At 50.7% G+C, this 20,119-nt stretch overlaps 1 protein-coding gene across 1 annotated transcript in view; it reads right to left on the minus strand.

Annotated features, from left to right (window-relative positions):
- Window positions 1–8,548, minus strand: part of SLC25A37 (solute carrier family 25 member 37) — a 46,705-nt gene extending 38,157 nt beyond the window's left edge. The window contains exon 1 of the mRNA XM_075556500.1: window positions 8,198–8,548. Coding sequence (XP_075412615.1) covers window positions 8,198–8,407 — 210 coding nt within the window. The 5' untranslated portion in view covers window positions 8,408–8,548. The remainder of the gene's footprint in view (window positions 1–8,197) is intronic.
- Window positions 8,549–20,119: the final 11,571 nt, after the last annotated feature.

Below are 20,119 nucleotides of genomic sequence, written 5' to 3' on the forward strand. Positions count from 1 at the left end.
AGCCTTTGGTGAAAGGCCCCTGGACCAGCCACTGCGGGAACGCTGAAGAGAGAAAGAAATAATCTGAAGGATCCCGAACGATGGACGCAAACACCAAGTCTTGGGGGCATGAGGTGGGGCTGCAGGGGAGCGGAGTCACAGAGGGGCCGGTGAAATGCTGACGATAACACCACCCAGAGATTCTGAGGGAGAGACTTCAGGGATGCGGGAAGGTCTGGCTGTCCGCTCTGGACACACTGTGTCTGAGGAGCCTGTGAGGCAGCCAAGTGGACACATCTATGGGGCAACCGGATAGCCAGCTCCCAAGAGAGTCTGGGCCAGAGATACAGATCGGGGGGTCACCAGGCCAGAGGCAGAAAATGAGACGGGTGTCCTGTGGGCAGAAAAGAGGACTGCAGGTGGGGTTTGTGGAACCAGCAGGAGCTTAGGAGGCTGCCAAGGGAACAGAGTAGTAGCCAGACCCAAAGGAACAGAGAGAGCTGTGCAGCCAACGGGGCACGTGGCAGGGTCCCAGGCAACAGCGGGGACAGGAAGTAATAACTGAAGTCACCAACAAGCTCACCAGCAGCCCCGGTGAAGTGGTGGGGGCAGGGGGGTGCACAAGGGCCAGGCACTTGTGGGATGATGGGGTGAGGAAGAATGGGCCAAGAATCAAACATTTTTTTTTATAACATTTGTTGTTTTAAGGAGGGGAAAGAAGACATGGGCAACCAACAAGACTTGGTCTGTCTCTGGGAGGAACGCGTCACAGGGGAGTACATGGGGTCAAACTGAGATGTTTGGAGTTTTTGTTTGTTTGTTTGTTTGTTTCGGATGGGTCAGGCTGGAACCTGTATGAACGTTTCTGAGAAGAAGCCAAGAGAGAGCGGAAGAACTGGGTGACACCGAAGAAAGATGACAAAAATGACTGTCTCCATCACTGTTTATTCTGAACTTGGGGTGCCAGACCCCAGGGGGCAGGAGCCTTGCATACACTGTCTTACTGCATCCTTTCCACGGCCCTGTGATCATAATCTATTGAGAAACTCAGTGCCAACTCCGAGTGACCCTACGAGGCAGAGCAGAAGTGCCCCTCTTGACTTCCTGGGCAGGAGCTTTGACAGGGGCAGAAAGCGTCATCTTTCCCCCCAGAGCAGCTGGGGGCTCCAAGGGCAGGCCCCGTGGCTGGACCCGCCGGGCTTCCCGACAACTCTGAAGGGTGGCAGCACTAACATGCCACTAAACGGAGCTTAGAGAGGATAAGTCATGTGCTCAAGGTGGAGGTACGTGTATGCTCCCCACAGACACAGGGTTAAGATCCAGGTCCACCTGGGTGGTCTATCAGCATCACCCTTCCCTACACTGGGGGTCCAGAGCCCCTGGAGGGAAACAAAGCTAACCTCTTATGGAGAAGGAAGGAAGGAAGGAAGGAAGGAAGGAAGGAAGGAAGGGAGGGAGGGAGGGAGGGAGGGAGGGAGGGAGGGAGGGAGGAAGGAAGGGAGGAAGGAAAAAAGGAAGGAAGGCAGGCCCATGGGCCTGGAGGGAGGGTGACAGGAAGATGGGGGAGTTTGAGGTCCTATTGATTTTATAAGCTAGAAACCAAAATGCCACGCTGAGGATTAAAGAGAGAGGTTAGTATCGAGAAAAAAGATGTTAAATACATATATAGAGAGAGATCAAGGACCTGAGAAGAAAGCAGCTGTTAAGGAGGCTCAAAGAAGCTTGACAGAAAACAGGGCTGGATGGGCAGTTGTGCAGAGGACCCCACCGGAGCCAGAGAGAGAGAGAGAGAGAGCACACTGGCCACGTGAGTTTCCCCAGGGCGTGCTCAGCTGTGCAGGGGACAGACAGATTATCCAAGGGTGGGGTGTGGGCAGGCAGATGTTAGAAGGAGGCAGAGGCAGAGAAACTGAGGCGCCCAGAGTGGCTGAAACGATAGGCCTTCAGCAGCGGCTAGATAAGGAAGACCAGAAGGGGCTGAGAAGGGAGACAAGACGCTGGCGTCCACGTAGACTGTGAGGCCCAGCTACAGGAGGGTTGGTTCGGAGGGGAAGGTTGTGGGTTATGATAAGGCCCGGGCAAAGTAAAGGGCATCGAGTTAAGGCTCGGGGAGCGTAAAGGAACAGAGGGGGGGGGGATCTGGAAGTTAATCAGATGGCGGTGACCGAGATGGGAAGTTCTCAGGAGAAGGTCAAGATGTGGATGGAGAAGTCCACGAGCCAGGGGGGCACAGTCCTTATGGATGGAGGAAAGCGACCATGACAATGATGGTGACAGGGATGAAGGCTGACACCTACAGAAGGTTCACTCTGTCCTAGCTCAGCAGCGCTAGGGCTCAGCAGAAAGTGATGTGATATGCCCCTCCTATTGCGAACATACGAGGGGGAGGCAGGAATGGAAAGGGAAGGAGCCAGGTTGGGGGAGGGTAAAACTCATTCCAATCGCTGAATTCCTCAGTAAGCAAGCGGTCCAGCAAACGTCCCGACTACAGAGAGGTGTCTGGAGCTCCCGCTGATGCGGCCACACTACTTATTGAAGAATTCCTTTTTTCAAATAAAAAGAGGGGGAAACAATACCAAAACACTATGAGAAGAAAGGGCCGAGAAAGGAAAGAGCCAGAACGGATCTAGGGCTCGAGGGGGGGCTGGGAAAGGCTTCGAGGCTTGTTCATCCAGCGCGACAGGGGGACGAGTGCGGTGCCCTGTAGGAGGATGGGAAGATACAGATCCCAGGCTGTCAAAAAAAACCAGAGTGGGTTTGATGTGAAACCGAGGAGAAAAGAGGGTAGGTGCCATGGAATCAGTCACCGCTCCCAACAGCTACCAAACTCACTCCCAGGGCCGGCGAGTGGATTCTGACTCGCAGCGACCCTACAGGGCAGGTAGAACTGCCCCTGTGGCTTCCCGAGGCTGGGGCTCTTTACAGAAGTCGGCAGCCTCATCTTTCTCTCTCAGAGCAGACTGGTGGTTTCGAACTGCTGGCCTAGGGGCATGCAGCCCAATGCGGAACCCGCTACACCGCCAGGATTCCAAAGAGCAGATGGGACCGAAGCTCCTGAGGGTGAGAGGGCCCTAGGTGGCTAAAAGGTACCCAAAGGGAAAGCAATGGTGACACACAGATTCCCTTACTCCCACACGCATGTTCGCCTCTGTGGGTTTTAAACCATGCGGTCAGTGATAGCCCTCACCCTTCCCTATGAAGCCCTGAATGCCTCTCCCTACCGGAAACGGGGCTGCCTTCACAGGGCACTATACTACCGTCCTGGAGGGGACACTCCGACCCCTCCACCCCTGCCTACCCTAGGGGAGTGCCAGCAGAGGAGACCGGTAGGCTGGCAAGAAAGCGAGCCCGAGTGGAACCGAAAACTGACTCTGGGGCTGTGGGAGAACCCAGAGCTTCCGCCTCCATCGGACAGGGCCTTACGGCCACAGATCCGGCCACAGATCCCACCCGGGAGTTCATGAGACAGAGGAAACTCAAGAATGCTCCCCCACCCCAGAGCCACCTTCTAAAAACCCGCCTCCCTTTGAAGGAGAGGAAAGCCGCAAGGGGTGGGGTGGTAAGGGGGGTGACTTGAATAAGATAGGAGAAGAAGAGAGACACAAAAATCACTATAATTTTGTTCCAGGAACCAGAGCAATGTGGGGCTTCACGCCCATTTGAAGCAGAATGGCATCTACTGTCCTTTGTTTCTCGGGCAGAAAGCACTAGACCGGGTAGGAGGGAGCCTGCAGCTGCCTTCTCTCCCCTCTGCACCCTTTTTCACCAAAGGGTGGAGGAGGCCGTGAGGAGGACACTCCAAAGTTTCGGGCTGCAGAGCTGCCTTGGCCACCTGCCTGGCTCAGGGCGGCACACAGCGGGGCAGGGCCAGTAAGGAAGCCTACTTGGGTCAACACGAGGGGCCCAGCTTGCTGGCAGTGGCAAAGCCCTAGAGAGAAGGCTGGACCTTAAAAGGCTCGCCAGGGAAGCTGGGCTGGGAAAAGTAGACTTATCCTGAAAGAGTTATCAGATGGGGGGATTCCCTGGCTTTGAGAAAAGCAAGAGGGAGCTGAAAACGGGTGGGCGGAAGTTCCTTCACGTCAAGCTTTGCCTGTTTCCTTCTGCCTCTGCTTTCTCCACGGGCAGGACTCAGGCAGGACTCAGCGTGGTCTACAAGTGGTGTACCTAATCTGGTTGGAATTTCCTCCTCCACCCGCTGGCATTCTCCCTGCAGTCGTGAGCACTCCAGACTAGGGGTTCTCACAACCACCCCAAGTGCTGGTCCAGGCTACCCCACATCTGCAGAGGGCCAGAAAGCAGCTCATGGGAAGCCTGCTGCAAAGCCCAAAAACCCAGTGGGCAAGGAGCAAGAAATCGTTTCCATTTGGCAAAGGCTTTAGAGAGAGACTCCATGCTTCCTCCTTCCCATGGTACCCACAGCGGGGCTCAGAACAGACATGAAAAAACCTGCAGCCAAAGGCTGGGCCTTTTCTAGATGAATTTGAACTTGAAAGATCTTAGTGATCGCCAGGTCCAACGTTTTTTCTACCTTTTTTTTAAAGCCATCACCCTGAAAGGAAGCTAGTTTGCACTGCTATCCAACTCGAAAACTAAAAAACACGAGAGGTGGTTACATCGTGTGCTGCTACCCACAAGGTCAGCAGTTCAAAACCACCAGCTGCTCCTTGGGAGAAAGATGAGGCTTTCTATTCCCGTAGAGTTACAGCCTCAGAAACACACAGGGGCAGTTCTACCTTGTCCTGTAGGGACTTGATGGCAGTGAGAGCTTGAGAGTGAGACCCAGGGAAGATACATATATACATAATAACCTAAGTAAAACGCCATGAAACAACACATCTCACCACATGCCATGCTCCTTCATATCTCGGACTCTCACCAATCAGTTTTAAAAATGCCAATCACACTAGTGGGTCACAAGCCACAGTTTGAAAGGCAACGGGTCATGAAGTAAGGTATTGGTGTGTACAGACAGGCACCTCACAAAAAGCATATTTAATATGGTCATTTTAAGCATTTCCAAAAGCTGGTTTTCTGCATTATGATGACAAGCCAAGGCTTAAGATCAAAAGTGACCAGTGCTGTTGCCCATACTGCCAGGGACAGAAGAGCAGGAAGGGCAGGCAGGCACTCTCCAGTCCATCAAGAGACCGGACTTTCAAACTGAACGTCTTTGTTTTCTTACACAGATATCACTACATTCATTGGGTTTCAGGTGTGAAAATTAGTTTGAAACTTCAAGTAGCATCCAAGAGGACAAAGAGGTGCTGTGTTTTTACTGAAAAGGAAAATGGATTAGAAATGATGTAAAAACACCAAATGGGGCAACAGTCCCCATTTTATGAGTGGCAGAACGACAGCCAAGAGACGTGCCTAGGGCAGGAAGCAGTCCTGAACAGAGCTTGAAATGGAACCTAAGTCTTAGATTCAACTACTGGGGCTTCGGCCATCCAAACTATTGCAGCTTTTCTAGCCTTGGTACTCAGCGGCAGCCACCTTGTGACCCGAGGGCACGTCACTTTACTCTCTTTTTCCACAGCTTAAAAATGAAACGAATAACCCCTGAGATCATTCCAAGAAAGTTGCAAGGGGGGGCGGGGATGAGAAGGGGCTTTAAGCTCAAACATGTGTGTCTCGGTACAGAAAAATCCCGAAGGGTCAGAGTTTGGGGGGGTCAGAATTAGAACTCTAGATTCCAGAAGACCTTCCTGAATAGTTGTGCAAAGCCTTCCTTTCAGTCAACCCACATCAGGCGTGTGACTTGTTAAGGAAAGCCAGACCTGCACTTTCTGCCATACCCGCCATGCTACCCTATCCCACAGATTAAACACTGTACCCAACAAACCCCGACCCACAGCAGTCAAGTGGATCCAACGCATAGTAACACCAAGGAGAGGAGCAGACCTGTTCCCTGCGCTTCAAAGGCGGCAAATCGTTACAGAAGCATGCTTTCTCCCAGGGAGCAGCTAGTGAGTTCAAAGTGGCAACCCTTCAGTGAGCAAACCACTACAGAGAATAATATGAAGTTCACAGGTGACCTCTCGATCAGAATATACCCCTGTCTTGGGGGCGGAAAGAAGAACAAGTAGGATATTAAACATAGATCCCCCCTTTAAATTTCTAACCAAACGCTGTATTTAACTTTCAAAGGGAGCTCAAAATGCAAGACATATTCTTTTTAATACTAAAAATAAGTGAAAATGATACACAGAATCAAACTTGTGGTAAAATGCACAAGGGCCTGGGGGTGAGGCGGGTGAGGCAGTTCCTTAATAAGGCTCAAGGCTCCTTCAGGCCCGGGGTCTAGCATCTGGCTCAAAAAATACCCCCTTGCTACTCACCCCCAGGCATTTGAAACAACAGCTTCCAATGCAGAAAATTCCATTACTTGGGAATGCTTCCTTCCAATACAAATACCACCTACAGCCAGTCTGTCCTAGGGGATAAAGACAGGGCTTTCCACTGCTGCCAAGATTTACAGTCTCGGAAACTCACAGGGACCCTGTCGTCAATGGACTTGTTCCATGGCAGGGAGTTGGAGCTGTCTGTCCTGGAGAAACTTGGAAACCTAGGTGAGGAGATGTCCTCTTCACCTGGTGCCTGTGGCAGGCGGGAACCATTTGCCTAATTCCCCACAGGCACCCTGGCGAAGAGGGGTGAGGGCTCAGGTATGTGGCACCAGGAGGAAAGGCCTCCGTTTACTACAAGCCTGTGTTCATTTTCCCCCTGGGTTTGTGCCTGCCCAGCCATCAGCCCGCGTCCTTCAAGGGCTACCAGGGTAGGGAAAGCGCTGAGTTAGAAAGGCTGGCCTGCCTGCCAGCCCACAGGGAGCAACATTAGCAACAAGATACAAGGGAGGTGTGAGGGGGCTCTGTGGGTCCTGCCTCATAGATAACTCCACTTAGAGACCCTCAATGACCCCAGTATATTGGAGCTGCAGGTCGGAGGAAAAAAGGGATGTATGAGACCTAGTACATCAATCAGTTCACTACTCTGTGCCTCTGTTTCTTTATCGATGACTCGCCATTTCCCCGGGGATTAACTGCTGTGGAAAGGCAAGTCCAAGGCTGGGAAGGGGCTCCTCAGCCTCCTGAACAAGCGGTGGGAGAGCAGCTCTGAATTCTGAGGAAAGTCGCCTGCGAAAGGTCAAGCTACCTCCTGAAGGAAGTGCATTCACAACTACTTGGGGGAGGGACCAGAATCGGTTTATTATAAAGACCAACTGAGTGCCTATTACACAACTCGCAAGAAGAGTTGTGTAGCCTGAGCTCTCCTTCCCGGTCGGCCACCGCGCAAACAAGATGAGAAGGCAAATGTCATTAGGTCTCGCGGTCGCCCGGCTGCCCAGAGCGCCACCCACCAACACACACCCACTGCCAAGGAGTCCATTCCGATCCACAGGGGCTCTGAGAGATGGCGGGTAACTGCCCTACGGGGTTCAAGGCTACCAACCTTTCCGGAAGCAGGCTGCCACATCTTACTCAGGCGGCAAAGCTGGTGGCGGGTTCCCAAGCGGCCGCCGTTCGGTTTGCGGCCGAGTGCTTAACCACTGCGCCATCAGTCACCCCGCCCCTCCAAAAAAACATAAAACCCCATAAGCAGAAGCAAAGCGCCAGGGCTGGAAGGCGCGCGGCCGGGCTGCGCGAACGTGGTGGTTACCGTTTCCCCTCTGCGAGCTCCCTCGGAAACGCCGCACGTGTGGGCAGCCTCAGCCTCCCCACGCAGGCCTGCGGGCAGGGAGCGCCTTCGCAGTCACCCACTAGGCACCCAGGATCCCCCGAATCGCGGGTCCCGAGCGCAGGAGGAGCTGAACTTGCAGCGAGCTGCGCCGATCCCCTTCCTCGGCACCGCCAAGGCCGGCGCCCGGTGCGGCCGGCCAGAGCGCGCGGGCTGGGCAGGCGGCAAGGCTGCGGCAGCCCGGCCAGGTCCAGGGGCGCCCGGGGCGCCCCAACGCGTGGCGGAAGGGGCGGCGCGGGGAGCAGCGCCCGGCGCACTTCCCAGCGCCCAGGCGGCACCCGCGGGTTCCCGGAGACCCCTGCCCCGCCTCTAGCCCCTCCAGCCGGAGCGGGAGGGAGCCGAGCGGCCACCCGCCGCGCTCCCCGGCCGGCACCGCTGCGCCCAGAGCGTGCTTGCCGCGCCGCTGCCCCGTTCCAGGGTCGCACGGGATGCAAAGGCGCGCGCCTTCCCCCTGGCCCTCGCCCGCGGTCTCCTCCGGGCTCACCTTCACCGAGTCCACCGGGTACATAACCGAGTGCTCCAGGATCCCGGCCATCGCGCCGGCTGTCATGTGCGTGGTGATGGAGGCACTGGTCGGCAGGTTCTCGTAGTCCTCCGACCCGGCGTCCTTGCCGCCGCCGCCGCCATCTCGGGTGTCCCCGTCCATCCTCCGCCCCACAGCCTGGCTCCCTACGCCACCGCGGCGTAGCTCCATCCGCCAGCTCCCCGGGGCACTGGCGGCTGCGGGAGGTGGGCAGGGAGGGGGAGGAGGTTACAAACTTCACTTCTTAAAGTGGGAACCACCTCCCCGGAGCCGCAGCGCCTGACGCCATGGCGGGATGGGGTGGAGCAGAGAGGCCCGAGACACCAATCACGGGAAAAGAAGAGAGCGGCCTCGGCTGCGCCATTGGTGTGCGGGACAGTAGGGGCCCGCCTCTTTGTGTGACGTCAGCCGTCCAGTGCAAATTTCCAAGCAACCGGATGGGGGCGAGAGGAGACGTTGAGGTGTCCTGGGCAGTTGTATTACCTCCAGGAGAACCCCACCAGAGGCAGACCAGTGACCATCCTTGGAGAGGGTCCAGGCCTCCGGGGAATCGGGCTAGAGCGGGAATGAGCGCAGTTACAGAGACTCAGGGTGAACCGGCCCCCCTGAGCCGGTGGTTGTGCAGTCTTACTGCTCAGCACGCTGTGGCATTTCTAAGGCCTGAAAGGAGGGAAACTGCTATGATGTAATTAGGGAGCAGTTAGGGTGGTTGGGGGGCGGGGGTTGAGTGGAGTTCTGCAGTGGGGACAACTACTGAGCACTTTCTTTGGTGCACAGGAAGGCGCCGCGGAGGGGACACAGTACGGTACTGTGTGGGCCACTCTTTTGGGGAAAAAACGCTCATTTGTTCAAACTGTTTCGTGGAAAACACAAAAGGCTGATTTCTTACAAAGAGTTTAAATCTGGATTGGCCGAGATAAGAGTGGTCAGCACTTTGGAGGAAGCGTCCGTCTCCCGGGAATTTTCTTTGGGTTGGACACCGGCTGGCAGCAACTGACAGTAAAAGCTTGAAGCATGTGGCTACCTGTCTTAAAAGACTTTGTTCTCCTGGTCCTTAAAGCCATCCCAAGCTGGCTTCAAAGAAAGTACAGCCCAATTATTTAAACTTAACATCGTGTGGCTCCTTGCACATCTCAGTGTGCATGTTCCAGGCCATCTGATTGGATCCTCAGTGATCAGCTGCTGCCTTTCCAGTCCTTCCGAGCCCTATCCAGAACACACTCTGGTCACCCACAAAGCTGTGCTGTGAGATATGGAAAGGTAGAGATGCTGAGATACTGTGCTGCCTAACAGCGTCCCAGGCAGGTCTCAGGCATCTGAGGCACAGAGATGTGACGCTGTCAATACAGGCCACAAGGCCCAGGCCACCATTTCCTTATTTTGGGTAACTGTCAACAGTAGCTTCCAAGATACGACGTGGTAGATGGCTCTTTCATCAGGATGCATGAAACAAACCGAGTCTAGTGATTGCTAGAGAGAGAAAAGTCCCCTGCTGTTGTAGAAATTAATTCTTGAGATAGTTGAATAAGGGCAACGGATATACAGATGTGCTTTACGCAATTGATGGATGTATGGGTTGTGATAAGAGTTGTATGGACCCCCAATAAATCCCCCAATAAAATGATTAAAGGGGAAAAAAGAGACATTTGAGCAAAAGCTTTTGATAAAAGCATGTACCCTTTGACTGGTATCTATGTTCCCACTGGCTCACTTCTTGGAAAGTGACACAAAAATCCTAAATATTCATGAAGCTCTCCCAAGCGTTGCTTTGAGTAATAAAGAGTTTGAAACAACCTAAATGTTAAGTAAACTCTAACACATGGAGTTAGTGACATGCTTAGGCAAGCATGAAAAGCTTACAAGCTGTGACGACGAGCTGCAATACTATGGACAAATGCTCAGTCTCTTCAGGAGAAGCCGCAGTCTATTCCTAGCCATGTAAAATAAGCACATGGAAAGAATAAGGCAGTTATTGCAATGGTGATAAAGAATTAGAGATGGAGATTTTTACTCAAATTTTAAACAGTACTCATGGCTTATAATTACCTGAAGCGCCTAGAACTCTTTTAGAAGATCTATCGATCTGGAACATTGGTGGCATAGTCGATGACTACATTGGGCTAAGTGCAAGGTTGAAAGTTCAAACCCACCAGGCACTGTGCGAGAGAGATAAGAGGCTTTCAGCTCCGGTAAAGATTCACAGTCTCTGAAACCCACTTGAGCACTTCTACTCTGTCCAGTTGGACCTATATGAGTCAGAGTCAATTCAAAGGCAGCGACTTAGGTTTGGGTTTATTACCTATTAATCTGTTCATGTATCTATTTAGCTGTTATGCATTGAATTGTGCACCACCACCCCCAAATGATGCAACAACTTGGGTGGACCATGATGCTCAGTGCTTTGGCAGTTATACAATGATGTATACAACCATTCCTCATCATGTAGTCAGCACGGATCTGCTACAGGGAGAGTGCCCCTGAGGTGTGGTGTGCATCACCTTTTATCCTACAAGAGATAACTGGAAAGAGGCGAGTAGAGAGGAGACCTACTCAGAAAGAAAGAAAGAAAGAAAGAGAGAGAGAGAGAGAGAGAGAGAGAGAGAGAGAGAGAGAGAGAGAGAGAGAGAGAGAAAGAAAGAAAGAAAGAAAGAAAAGTAAGGATTGAAGCACAGCCTTTGGACCCAGGGTTTCTGAGATGGGAACCTCATAGACTCAAAGAAAGACTGATGCCAAGACACCTGGAGATCTCCAAGGAGTGCCTGATCCACAGGTGTCAAAAGGATATAGAGCCAACCCGGCACTCTGAAGTTGAACTTCCAGTCTCCTAAACTGTGAGAGTAGAAGATGGTTTGTTAAAGCTTACAGACTTTGTTATGTACTTCTATCTAAGACACTGTCTATTTCCCAATGCAAGAGAACCCCTCCGATCTTTGCTGCAGTGGTAGAATTGGTGGAAGACACTCATCTTTTGGATGACTAAGAAGATAGTTGGCTGAGCATACCTCTATTCTTCAGACATAAGATGTTCTTTAATTTCATTGTATAAAATTTCAAAGTCAAGTAGAGTATCTCTTCGGAATATTTTTATTATAAATATTCCATATTTGACACCTCCCTCACCTCCCGTATATGGTAGACAGTGGTTTGAACATTCATTTTAAAGTACTGAAGTTTTAAACTCTCCTTCTGAGCCTCGCTTGCAGCTAGGTGACTACATGTGAATTATAGTCTACCAAGGATATGAATTAGGGAGAGTGAGAAGACGGAAATAAGACAGAAGTTATCTACCTGGCAGCCTCGATGTTTTCTGCTGCCCGGCAAGGTCACGGACGCTCAGGTGAGGGGCTGTAGGGAAGCACAGAGGCTGTCCTTCTGCACCAGCATGGCAAGGTCTGGGTGTGATCTTGATGGGTGGTGTGGAGAGACCCCTGAGACAGTGGAGCTAATAGCAACAATGGGTGCCGCTAACAGGTACCTGAGGCTTTAATAGGCGGCCTCCTGATTGCTTACCTTCGTGACCATGGCAGAATTGACTGCTCCCTTGGAATGCCAGTTTGCCAGCGTGGATCAGAGAGGTCTCCCTGGAGCCCAGAGCCTGCTCTTTCACCCCTTTACAACAACATACAGGCACACCTCTGAGATATTGCAGATTCTGCTCCAGGCCTCCGCAGCAAAACAAACATCCTGATCAAGCAAGTCACAAGACCAGTTAGGTTCCCAGTGCATATAAAAGTTCTGTTTAGACATACTATGTATAACTTACATTTTATATCTATAGTCTACTAGTTGGGCAATAATGTTACAAAAAATGTTTGAAGCATTGGGACAGCGAGATGTGACACAGAGACAAAAACGAGACTCTGCTGTTGGAAAAATGGTGCCAGTAGACTTGCTGGGCCTTGGTTGCCACACACCTTCCATCTGTTAAAAATGCACCATCAACAAGACTCAGTAGATCAAGGCCCAGTGCAATGAGCTGAGCCCATCATATGTGGAAGGGCATAATAATGAAGGGCTCTCTCGGACCTGTCAGAAACAGCATCTCACTCTGCAGTGGAGGCTGCTGGGAAAAGGGTCACATCTCAACATGAAAACGGGCCTTTCAGCCACACTGCCAGCAAGAAGCGCATAGTTCTATCTTTGAAAGGCAAGAGCTCAGGGGCCAGAAGTGAAAAATGTTTCTGCAAATCTTCCCCCAGGGATGGGCCTGGGGACTCAGAATGACTTGCTGGTCCTATCACGGTTATGTAACGTTCCTGAACGTTGAAGTCTTAGAGATGTCATCATACTGCCCCTACCTCTCCGGGAGCCACTCTCCACTCAGAAAGGGGAACTGGAGAGGGTGAGGAGCATGAACTTGGAGTCATCCAGCCTGTTCAAGCTTGGACCCACAATCTGCTCCCCGCCGTGTGCCTACGGCCTGCTGCCGCTCCTCTGTAGACTATGGAAACTCACCCTCATACCACGGTGGAGAGGGAATGGAATGCCGACTGTGAACGCTTGTGGTGGTGAAGTACATGGTGGTAGGAGAGAGAATGGAAATTCAGGGATACAGTATTAATGGCCTAGTTTTTCTCCAAAGCATTACCTTCTTTGCACGCCCATTCAAATTCTCTACCCACCCCTGCAAACACCCAGACACGGCAACTCTATCTAGAATTTAGCTAACACTGCGTCTCCACTGGGACTGCCACACTCCTCTGCCATGTGCCACCACAAAGACCCCTTGAGCTGGACCCACCAAAGCTGGTGTGGTGATGGGGTGGGGGGGGGGAGGTGTCCTGTCTGTATTCATTGCAGTGTGAACTCATCCAGATGCCAAGGTTTACTATGTTGGGAGGGCTGTGAGAGTCTTTGGAGACACGAGGTCCTTCATTCCTCTGTGACCCTGTAATCTCAGAATCCCTCATTTCCCAAGCCAGCCCTGTGTTTCTGGAAGCTCTCCATCTGGGCTCGGACTAAGAAGCCCTGGCAGTGCAGTGGTTAAGAGCCTGGTGGTTCGGGATGCTGTAGTCTACTCCCATGGAGACTCCAGCCTTGGAAATGCGCTGAGTCAGAAATGACGTGGCAGTGTTTGCTGTGGTTCAGCGTTTGGTGGTTCCACTGAGAGATGATTTCTCTCAGGAGATGAGAGGGAATGCAGATGAACTGCTAGCCTCACCCAGGAACACCAAATCAAACCAGAGAGGTGCCAAGAACACGGGATGTGCTTGTTTGGCCAGCTCCTCTCACGAAGGGAGGGGACAGGCTAGAGTCTGAACTGGGGCTTAGTCAGCAGGTTTAGAGTGATCGCGACCTGCTTTACCTCCCAAGAGGAGCTTTGGTGAGGTAGTGACTATGAGCTGCACTGCAAACTGCAAGATTGACAGTTCGAAACCACCAGCTGCTCTGAGGGAGAAAGATGGAGTTTTCCACTCCCATAAAGAGTTACAGGTTCAGAAACTCACAGAGGCAGTTCTATAGGGTCTGTCCTATAGGGTCATTAGGAGTCAGCATCAACTTGATGGCAGTGAGAGAGAGCTATAGGCTGGGAAAATCATGGGAACAGTTCTACCCTGTCCTAGACTGTCACTCTGACTCGGCATCTACGCAATGGCAATGAGTTTGCGTGGTTTTTGTTTTCTTTCATTTTTTTACTACTCAAAAACCTGCCTGTGCTCACACACTTCCTCAGCCTCTACTGCTTGAGTCCACTAAAAATCCTCTGATGTGACGTCGCTGGGCACCAGTGCTTTGTGACAGTCAACTCGTTCCTCTCCTGTAGATTTTTAAAATAGTCTCATTGGCATATAATTCATGTATCAAAGAATTAAATCGTTCAAACACATCAAGAAGAGTTGTGCCGCCATCGCCACAATCCGCTTTTACAACATTTTCTTCATTCTTGTACTCATTGAGGGAGTGAGTTTATGGTGCCAACCTGGCCGATAAACACATGTGGGGTTAATTGGAAGGCAGAAGGATAAATGGCTCCGTGAGCCTCGCCTTTCTAGTTCTCGGGTCTCTTGCTTTGTGATGGTTGAAACAGGGTGCAGCTGCCTTAGCCAGTTCCCTGCTTCAGCTGGCAAGGCTCACTTCCTGAAAGACATCCCCGAGGAGAAGCCACATGGGACCTACCTCGATGCAGCCCTGGGTGCTGGAGCACCCGTGTGGAGACCCCTGCCAGCGCTGAGATGCTTACACGATCACTGACTCGGCTTTCCTCCTGCAGTCGGCATCATTATGTGTGTTTTGTGAGATGGAGGAGGACTTTGTGGATTGGTGTCAGACATATAGGTTAATGTTGGACTTGTGGGCTTGGGCAGCACTGGTTTGGAATGTTTACTTGATGTGCACTTAACCTTTCTATAAAACTCTTTCTTATACATGAGTTTCTGTGGATTTGTTTCTCTAAAGGACCCAGACTAACACACTCGTCATTATTAGCTCCCTATTTTCGCCCAACCTCCCCTGCCATCCTCCAAGGACCGTGAATCCAGCGGCTGTCTGTGCAGACTGACCTCCTCAGCACTTGTCCCCTGGGCTTTCACAAGCAAGGCAAGCAGCCCCAGGCTCCTCCCCCACCATCCCTGCCCTCCTGTGTGCTCCTCCTACCTCCAACCTGGAGAAGGGCCTCATCTGCCGGAAGAGTCCCCCCTCGCTGGCACCCTTTCTCTGTCCACCTCTGGGGCCTTGACCCACTTGCTCACCGCAGCAGCTTACCTCTTGAGTGATTTCCCTCTCCTTACACACCCAGGTGTCTTCCATCACCTCATATACATGCATAAGCAAAAAAAAAAAAAAAAAGGAAAACCAAAGAATTGATCGCTTGAATTCTGATGTTGGCAAAGAATACACAATATTTCACGGGCCCCCAGAAGAACAAGCGAGGCTGTTTTGGAAGAAGAGTTCTGCACAGAAGGAAGAATCGAATAGCAGCTTAAATCCTTGGGACATGTTGTCGAGGGGCCAGGCCCTGGAGAGGACATTATGTTTGGGAGACAGAAGGTCAGGGGGAAAAGGAAGATTCTCCATGAAATGGAGTGACACAGTGGTGACAGCCGTGGGCTCAGCACAGCCATGAGAGAGGATGGTTCAGGACCTGTGGGACGATGCTGTGCATAGGGCCACTCTCAGTGCGAGCTGACTCAAGTACCAAACAGCAACCACGAAATCCACAAACATACTCTAGTGGCTCCCTAGCCTCATAAAGCCTCCCTTCCTACTGCAAGCTATTGCCTTGTGTCTCTCCTCTGTCTGAAGTCCCTGAAAGAAAAGTCTTTCCCTGTTTTCTCTCTTCACAAGACTTGCTGCTTAAAGCTTTGCAAGATGGTTTCTGATCCCTCGCACTTTTCTAAAAGAGCTCCCGAAAAGGTTACCGGCGACCTAAAGGCCAAAGCAGCCCACCTTTCCACAGCAGTATCCTCTGGACCTCTGCCTCCTCAAGAACTCTTCTCTGACTTCGGTCGCCTCCTCCTTCCTCTCTTCAACTACATAGCGTCCCCAGAGCACGTTCCCCTCTTCCCTGAGGTAGCCCTGTCCATTTCCAGTTACCAAATCTGTCTCTGTTGTAACTCCTGACCTCTCTGATCTCTAGTCCACAGCGCTAGGGCTGGGGTGGGTTCGGCGTGAACCTGACAGTGGCAAGGTCAGCAGTTTGAATCCCCAGCTGTTCCAAGAAGAAATGTGCAACAGTCTGCTCCCATGAAGTTTTACAGCCTCAGAAACCCACAGCACACTCGACTCCGTCCCGTAGGGTGGCTCTGAGTGGGAATTGATCTGATGGGAGTGGGTACTAGAGCTGCAAAGGGTTCTGAGGCCCAGTAGCTAACTGACAAGGTGACCGTCAGAACCTTGAAGAAAGGCCGGGAAGCTACCTTTGAAAAGCCCACCACTGAAAAAGTCACGAAGCACTGTTCTACTCTGACACCTATGCGCCTGAGTGACCTGTATGAACTTGCTGTCAGCTGGTGGTGGTATTATTGATACTATTGGTACTAATCAGATCATTTCCAATTTGGGTCTAGGGTGAATTGTGCTGCCATCAGCCTTTACATATGGCTTTTGATGCACACAGCTTGCTTGCTGATTGGTGTGTATTAGAATTGCTGAGAGTATGTGAAAGTCCAGCTTCATCCATATTATGAAATCATTTCCCAAATTGGTTCTATCAGTGCTGGTTCTTGTCAAAAGGCCGAGTGCTCGAGTAAGAACATTCCTTCCGATGATGTTGTCTGTCCCCTGTAAATTCACAATTGGTCTGAAATTGTTCTCCCTCAGCAGCTGAAACTGGGGTGCACGCACTTGGATAACAGGCCGCTCAGGACCGAGAAAGCCACTGTGAAATCCACATGGAAAGACCACAGTGGCTGGCGTTTCCAATGTGAATGAGCACTTCCCACAGGAGCCACTCTTAACGGGTCAAACTCTGAGTGCACGGTCATCAAGCAATTCTGACCCACAGTGACCTGATAAGGGATTTCTGAGACTGTAAGTCTTTAGAGCCTACTCTTTCTCCTGCAGAAAAGCTGATAGATTTGAACTGTTAACCTTCAGGCTAGCAGCCCATCCTGTAACCCACTGTGCCACCAAGGCTCCTTCTCTAGGGAGCAGCAGGTGTGTTCCTTAGCCCTCTTCTGTCTCCTGAACAGATGCTTTTTATTTTTTCGCTACATCATCTCCATTATCTGAGGACTCTTCTCTGCTTCTCTGTAGTCTATTTGAGTCATTGGAGAGTTAGCAGCTATGCAGCCTGCAGGGTCACGATCAGGGGGCTCAGAGGAAGGAGGTAAAACTCACCTGTGGATCTTGGTAAACGTGCCAGTGTGCCCCAGGTGCTGTGTCAGGTGAACCTGGCTTGGGTGGATGATTGATGGCCATTGATTTGTACAGTGTAGGCATCACAGATATGACTAATGATAGCAATAAAGGAGTCTTATCAGACTCAGAGTTTATTTCCAAGGTGGGTGGATGGAAGTACTGGATAAAATGCTTGGGATTAAATCAAACACTGCCACCAAACACGTTTGTGTCCTTGGGCAAATTACCACTTGAATCTGTTTTGCTCACCTGTAAGATGGGAGCCTAAGACTGTATCGTATTCAAGGTCCCTTCTGGCTCCCTAGATTCACAACTCCCCTATCCTAGGAAAATCAAAATGGTTATTTTATGATACATACCAGGTTGACTCAGCAGTGAGTTTGGAAAGAAAAGAAAATGTTTCTCTCTCTCTCTCTCTCTCTCTCTCTCTCTCTCTCTCTCTCTCTCTCTCTCTCTCTCTCTCTCTCCCCTACAAACTCCATTCAGGGCTTCCAGAGCGAGAAAAGTAAGGTGTTTTCTATTCTTGACACTCATTAATGTTTGTAATATTTTCATGCTCCTCTGTAAAACAAAAACAAGGAGTCCTGACAGTCTAGTGGGCTACGCATTGGACTGCTGACTGTCAGAGCAGCGGTTCAAGTCTACCAGCTAGGGAGAGAGACAAGGCTATCTCCTCCCAGGAAAATTCACAGCCTAGGAAACCCTCTGTTAGAATGCAGCCTATCCACCAGCAGTCAGAATGGACTCAAAAGCAGTGAGTTGGTTTTTGTTTGAGTTTGGTAATCTCTAAAAATGGCCATTCGGTAATTAGGCATTTGGTTGCTAAACAGAGTTGGCAAGGCAAACCCAGCAGGTGCTCTGGGGGGGAAAAAGATCCGTCATGTCTACCATGCTGTTTCCAAGGCTGGGGAACTTTGATATTCAGGTGGAGTGTCTAATTTTGTTTAAAAGCCAGCCAGTTGTCATCAACTCTGAATCATGGTGACACAATGTGCGACTTAGTAGAACTGTGTGCCACAGAGTTTTCGATACCAAAACAGCTCTGAGGCATTTTTCCCTCCACCATCAGTCCAAGATAGCAACATGCCATCCCTCGTCCCTGTGTCTCTCCATTCCCAGAAGCTGGTGGCCAACTCAGACTCCGTAATGGCAGCTTGCGTAACTCTTGATAACTTTGCAGCACTTTCACATATCTTATCCTATTTGATCCCCAGGACTATTATTACAAAGGAAGGAGGGGAAATACAGCCCATGTTATATCATGCTGGGGCTGAGTCCATTGGGAGCTGCACTTCAAAGGATTGATTAATTGTGCCAATATCAGCAGGAAGGGAGTTATGACCCAGGACTCTGCCCTTGACCAGGTTCAACTCAACTATGTTTTATCAACCACTGGAGGTAAAAAAAAAAAAAATCATGGAACACAGACTTCTCAACCTCTTAGAAGACACAGTATTGGGAGGAGTAGCATCTTAACAGCACTGAAAGTCAAGATCATTGTTAAAAGTATTTTAAGATGTGAAGTTTTACCCTTAAATCTTAAGACTAAAAGACATACAGGATAGAGCATCCTGAACTAAAGAGATTTCACAGAACACCAAAGTTACCTGTAAGTTTATACAAGCTCCAGCTTCTAGAATATTCTTCCTCAAAACTCACTGTCATCAAGTGAGTCCAACTCATAGTGACCCTCTAGGACAGGAGAGGACTGTCCCTGTGGGTTTCCAGCCCTGGTGGCATTGGGGTTACACATTGACCTGCAACCAAAGGTCAATGGTTCAAATCCACCAGCCACTACTTGAGAGAAAGATGAGACTTTCTAGTCCCATAGAGAATTCACATCTCAGAAACACACAGGGACAGTTAGACTCTGTCTGACAAGGTCGATTCTGACCATGGGTTTGGTTTTCTGGGAACTGTTTACAGGAGTAGAAAGCCACGTTTTTCTTGCATGGAATGATTAGTGGATTCGAAGTACTGACCTTGTGGTTAACAGCCCAACGTGAAATCAACTACATCACGAGGCTCTGGCTCCTTACTTCGTTGGAAGCTATTGGCCATGCCCTGTTCCCATTTATTAGATGTTGCCTCCTCTGGAAAGCTGCCCCCAAATGTCACAGATGTGCTTCCAGTTGCTCAAGTGAAAGTCCTTGGAGTTACCTTGAACGCTTTGTGATCTGTGACAATGAGCATTCAATCAAGTCAGACTAAATCATCATGTTGGACTCCCATCAACAACCCCTCCAGAATATGAGCCTGGCTCACCGCTATGTCAGTGCCTGCCCTGAGCCTGCTCTGGTCCATTCGCAACACAGTCACCAGGGCGATCCTGTCCCCACCAAGGTTTTTTCATCTCACCAAAGCAAAAGCCAGTACCATCTTCCAGGTTCTATGTGGCAGGGCCCTTGGTGCGTCTTTGACTCCATCTCCCTCTTGCTCGCTACAAGATAACCAGTCTCACTTCCTTCTCATTCCTAGCAAGTGCCAGGCCGCCCTGCGTGCCTTTGCGTGGAGGGGCTGCATGGGAGAACCTCCTGTGGTGATGGAAAGGTTCCACTGGGCACCGTCCATTGTGGCAGCCACGGGCCTCAGGTGAAGATTGAACACTTGGAGTCTGATTAATGCTACTGAAGAATTGAATTTTTAATTTGGTTAAGTTTTACTTGCTTCTCAATTAAATCGCCACCTGTGCTGGTTACACCTCTGGCTGTTCCCTCTGCCTGGAAGCCTTTTCCCTCCAAGGCCCCTTTGTCAACCTGTGGAAGTCTCTGTTCAGATCTGGTCTTCTCGATGAAGAACATCCCGGTTACTCCAGAGAACGCGGCAGCCTGCCCTCACCCCGTGCCATCCTTAGCCTTCTCCCTCCACTCTCTGCTGAGTTTTTAAAATAATGCTCATCTCCTTCTGGCACTACAAAAATAGTGTTTTATTACTTGTTCACACAGTCTTATTTAAGTTATATAACTACTTATTATTGATGTGTATACAATATGGTTTATTGATTAATATAAGGTGGTGGTGCTTATTATTTGTGCTTTCATTTATCGTGGGTATGTATGTTTATTGTCTCTTATCGGCCTTCCC

The sequence above is a fragment of the Tenrec ecaudatus genome, chromosome 8 (genome assembly GCF_050624435.1).
Source record: "Tenrec ecaudatus isolate mTenEca1 chromosome 8, mTenEca1.hap1, whole genome shotgun sequence".
Taxonomy (NCBI): Eukaryota; Metazoa; Chordata; class Mammalia; order Afrosoricida; family Tenrecidae; genus Tenrec; species Tenrec ecaudatus.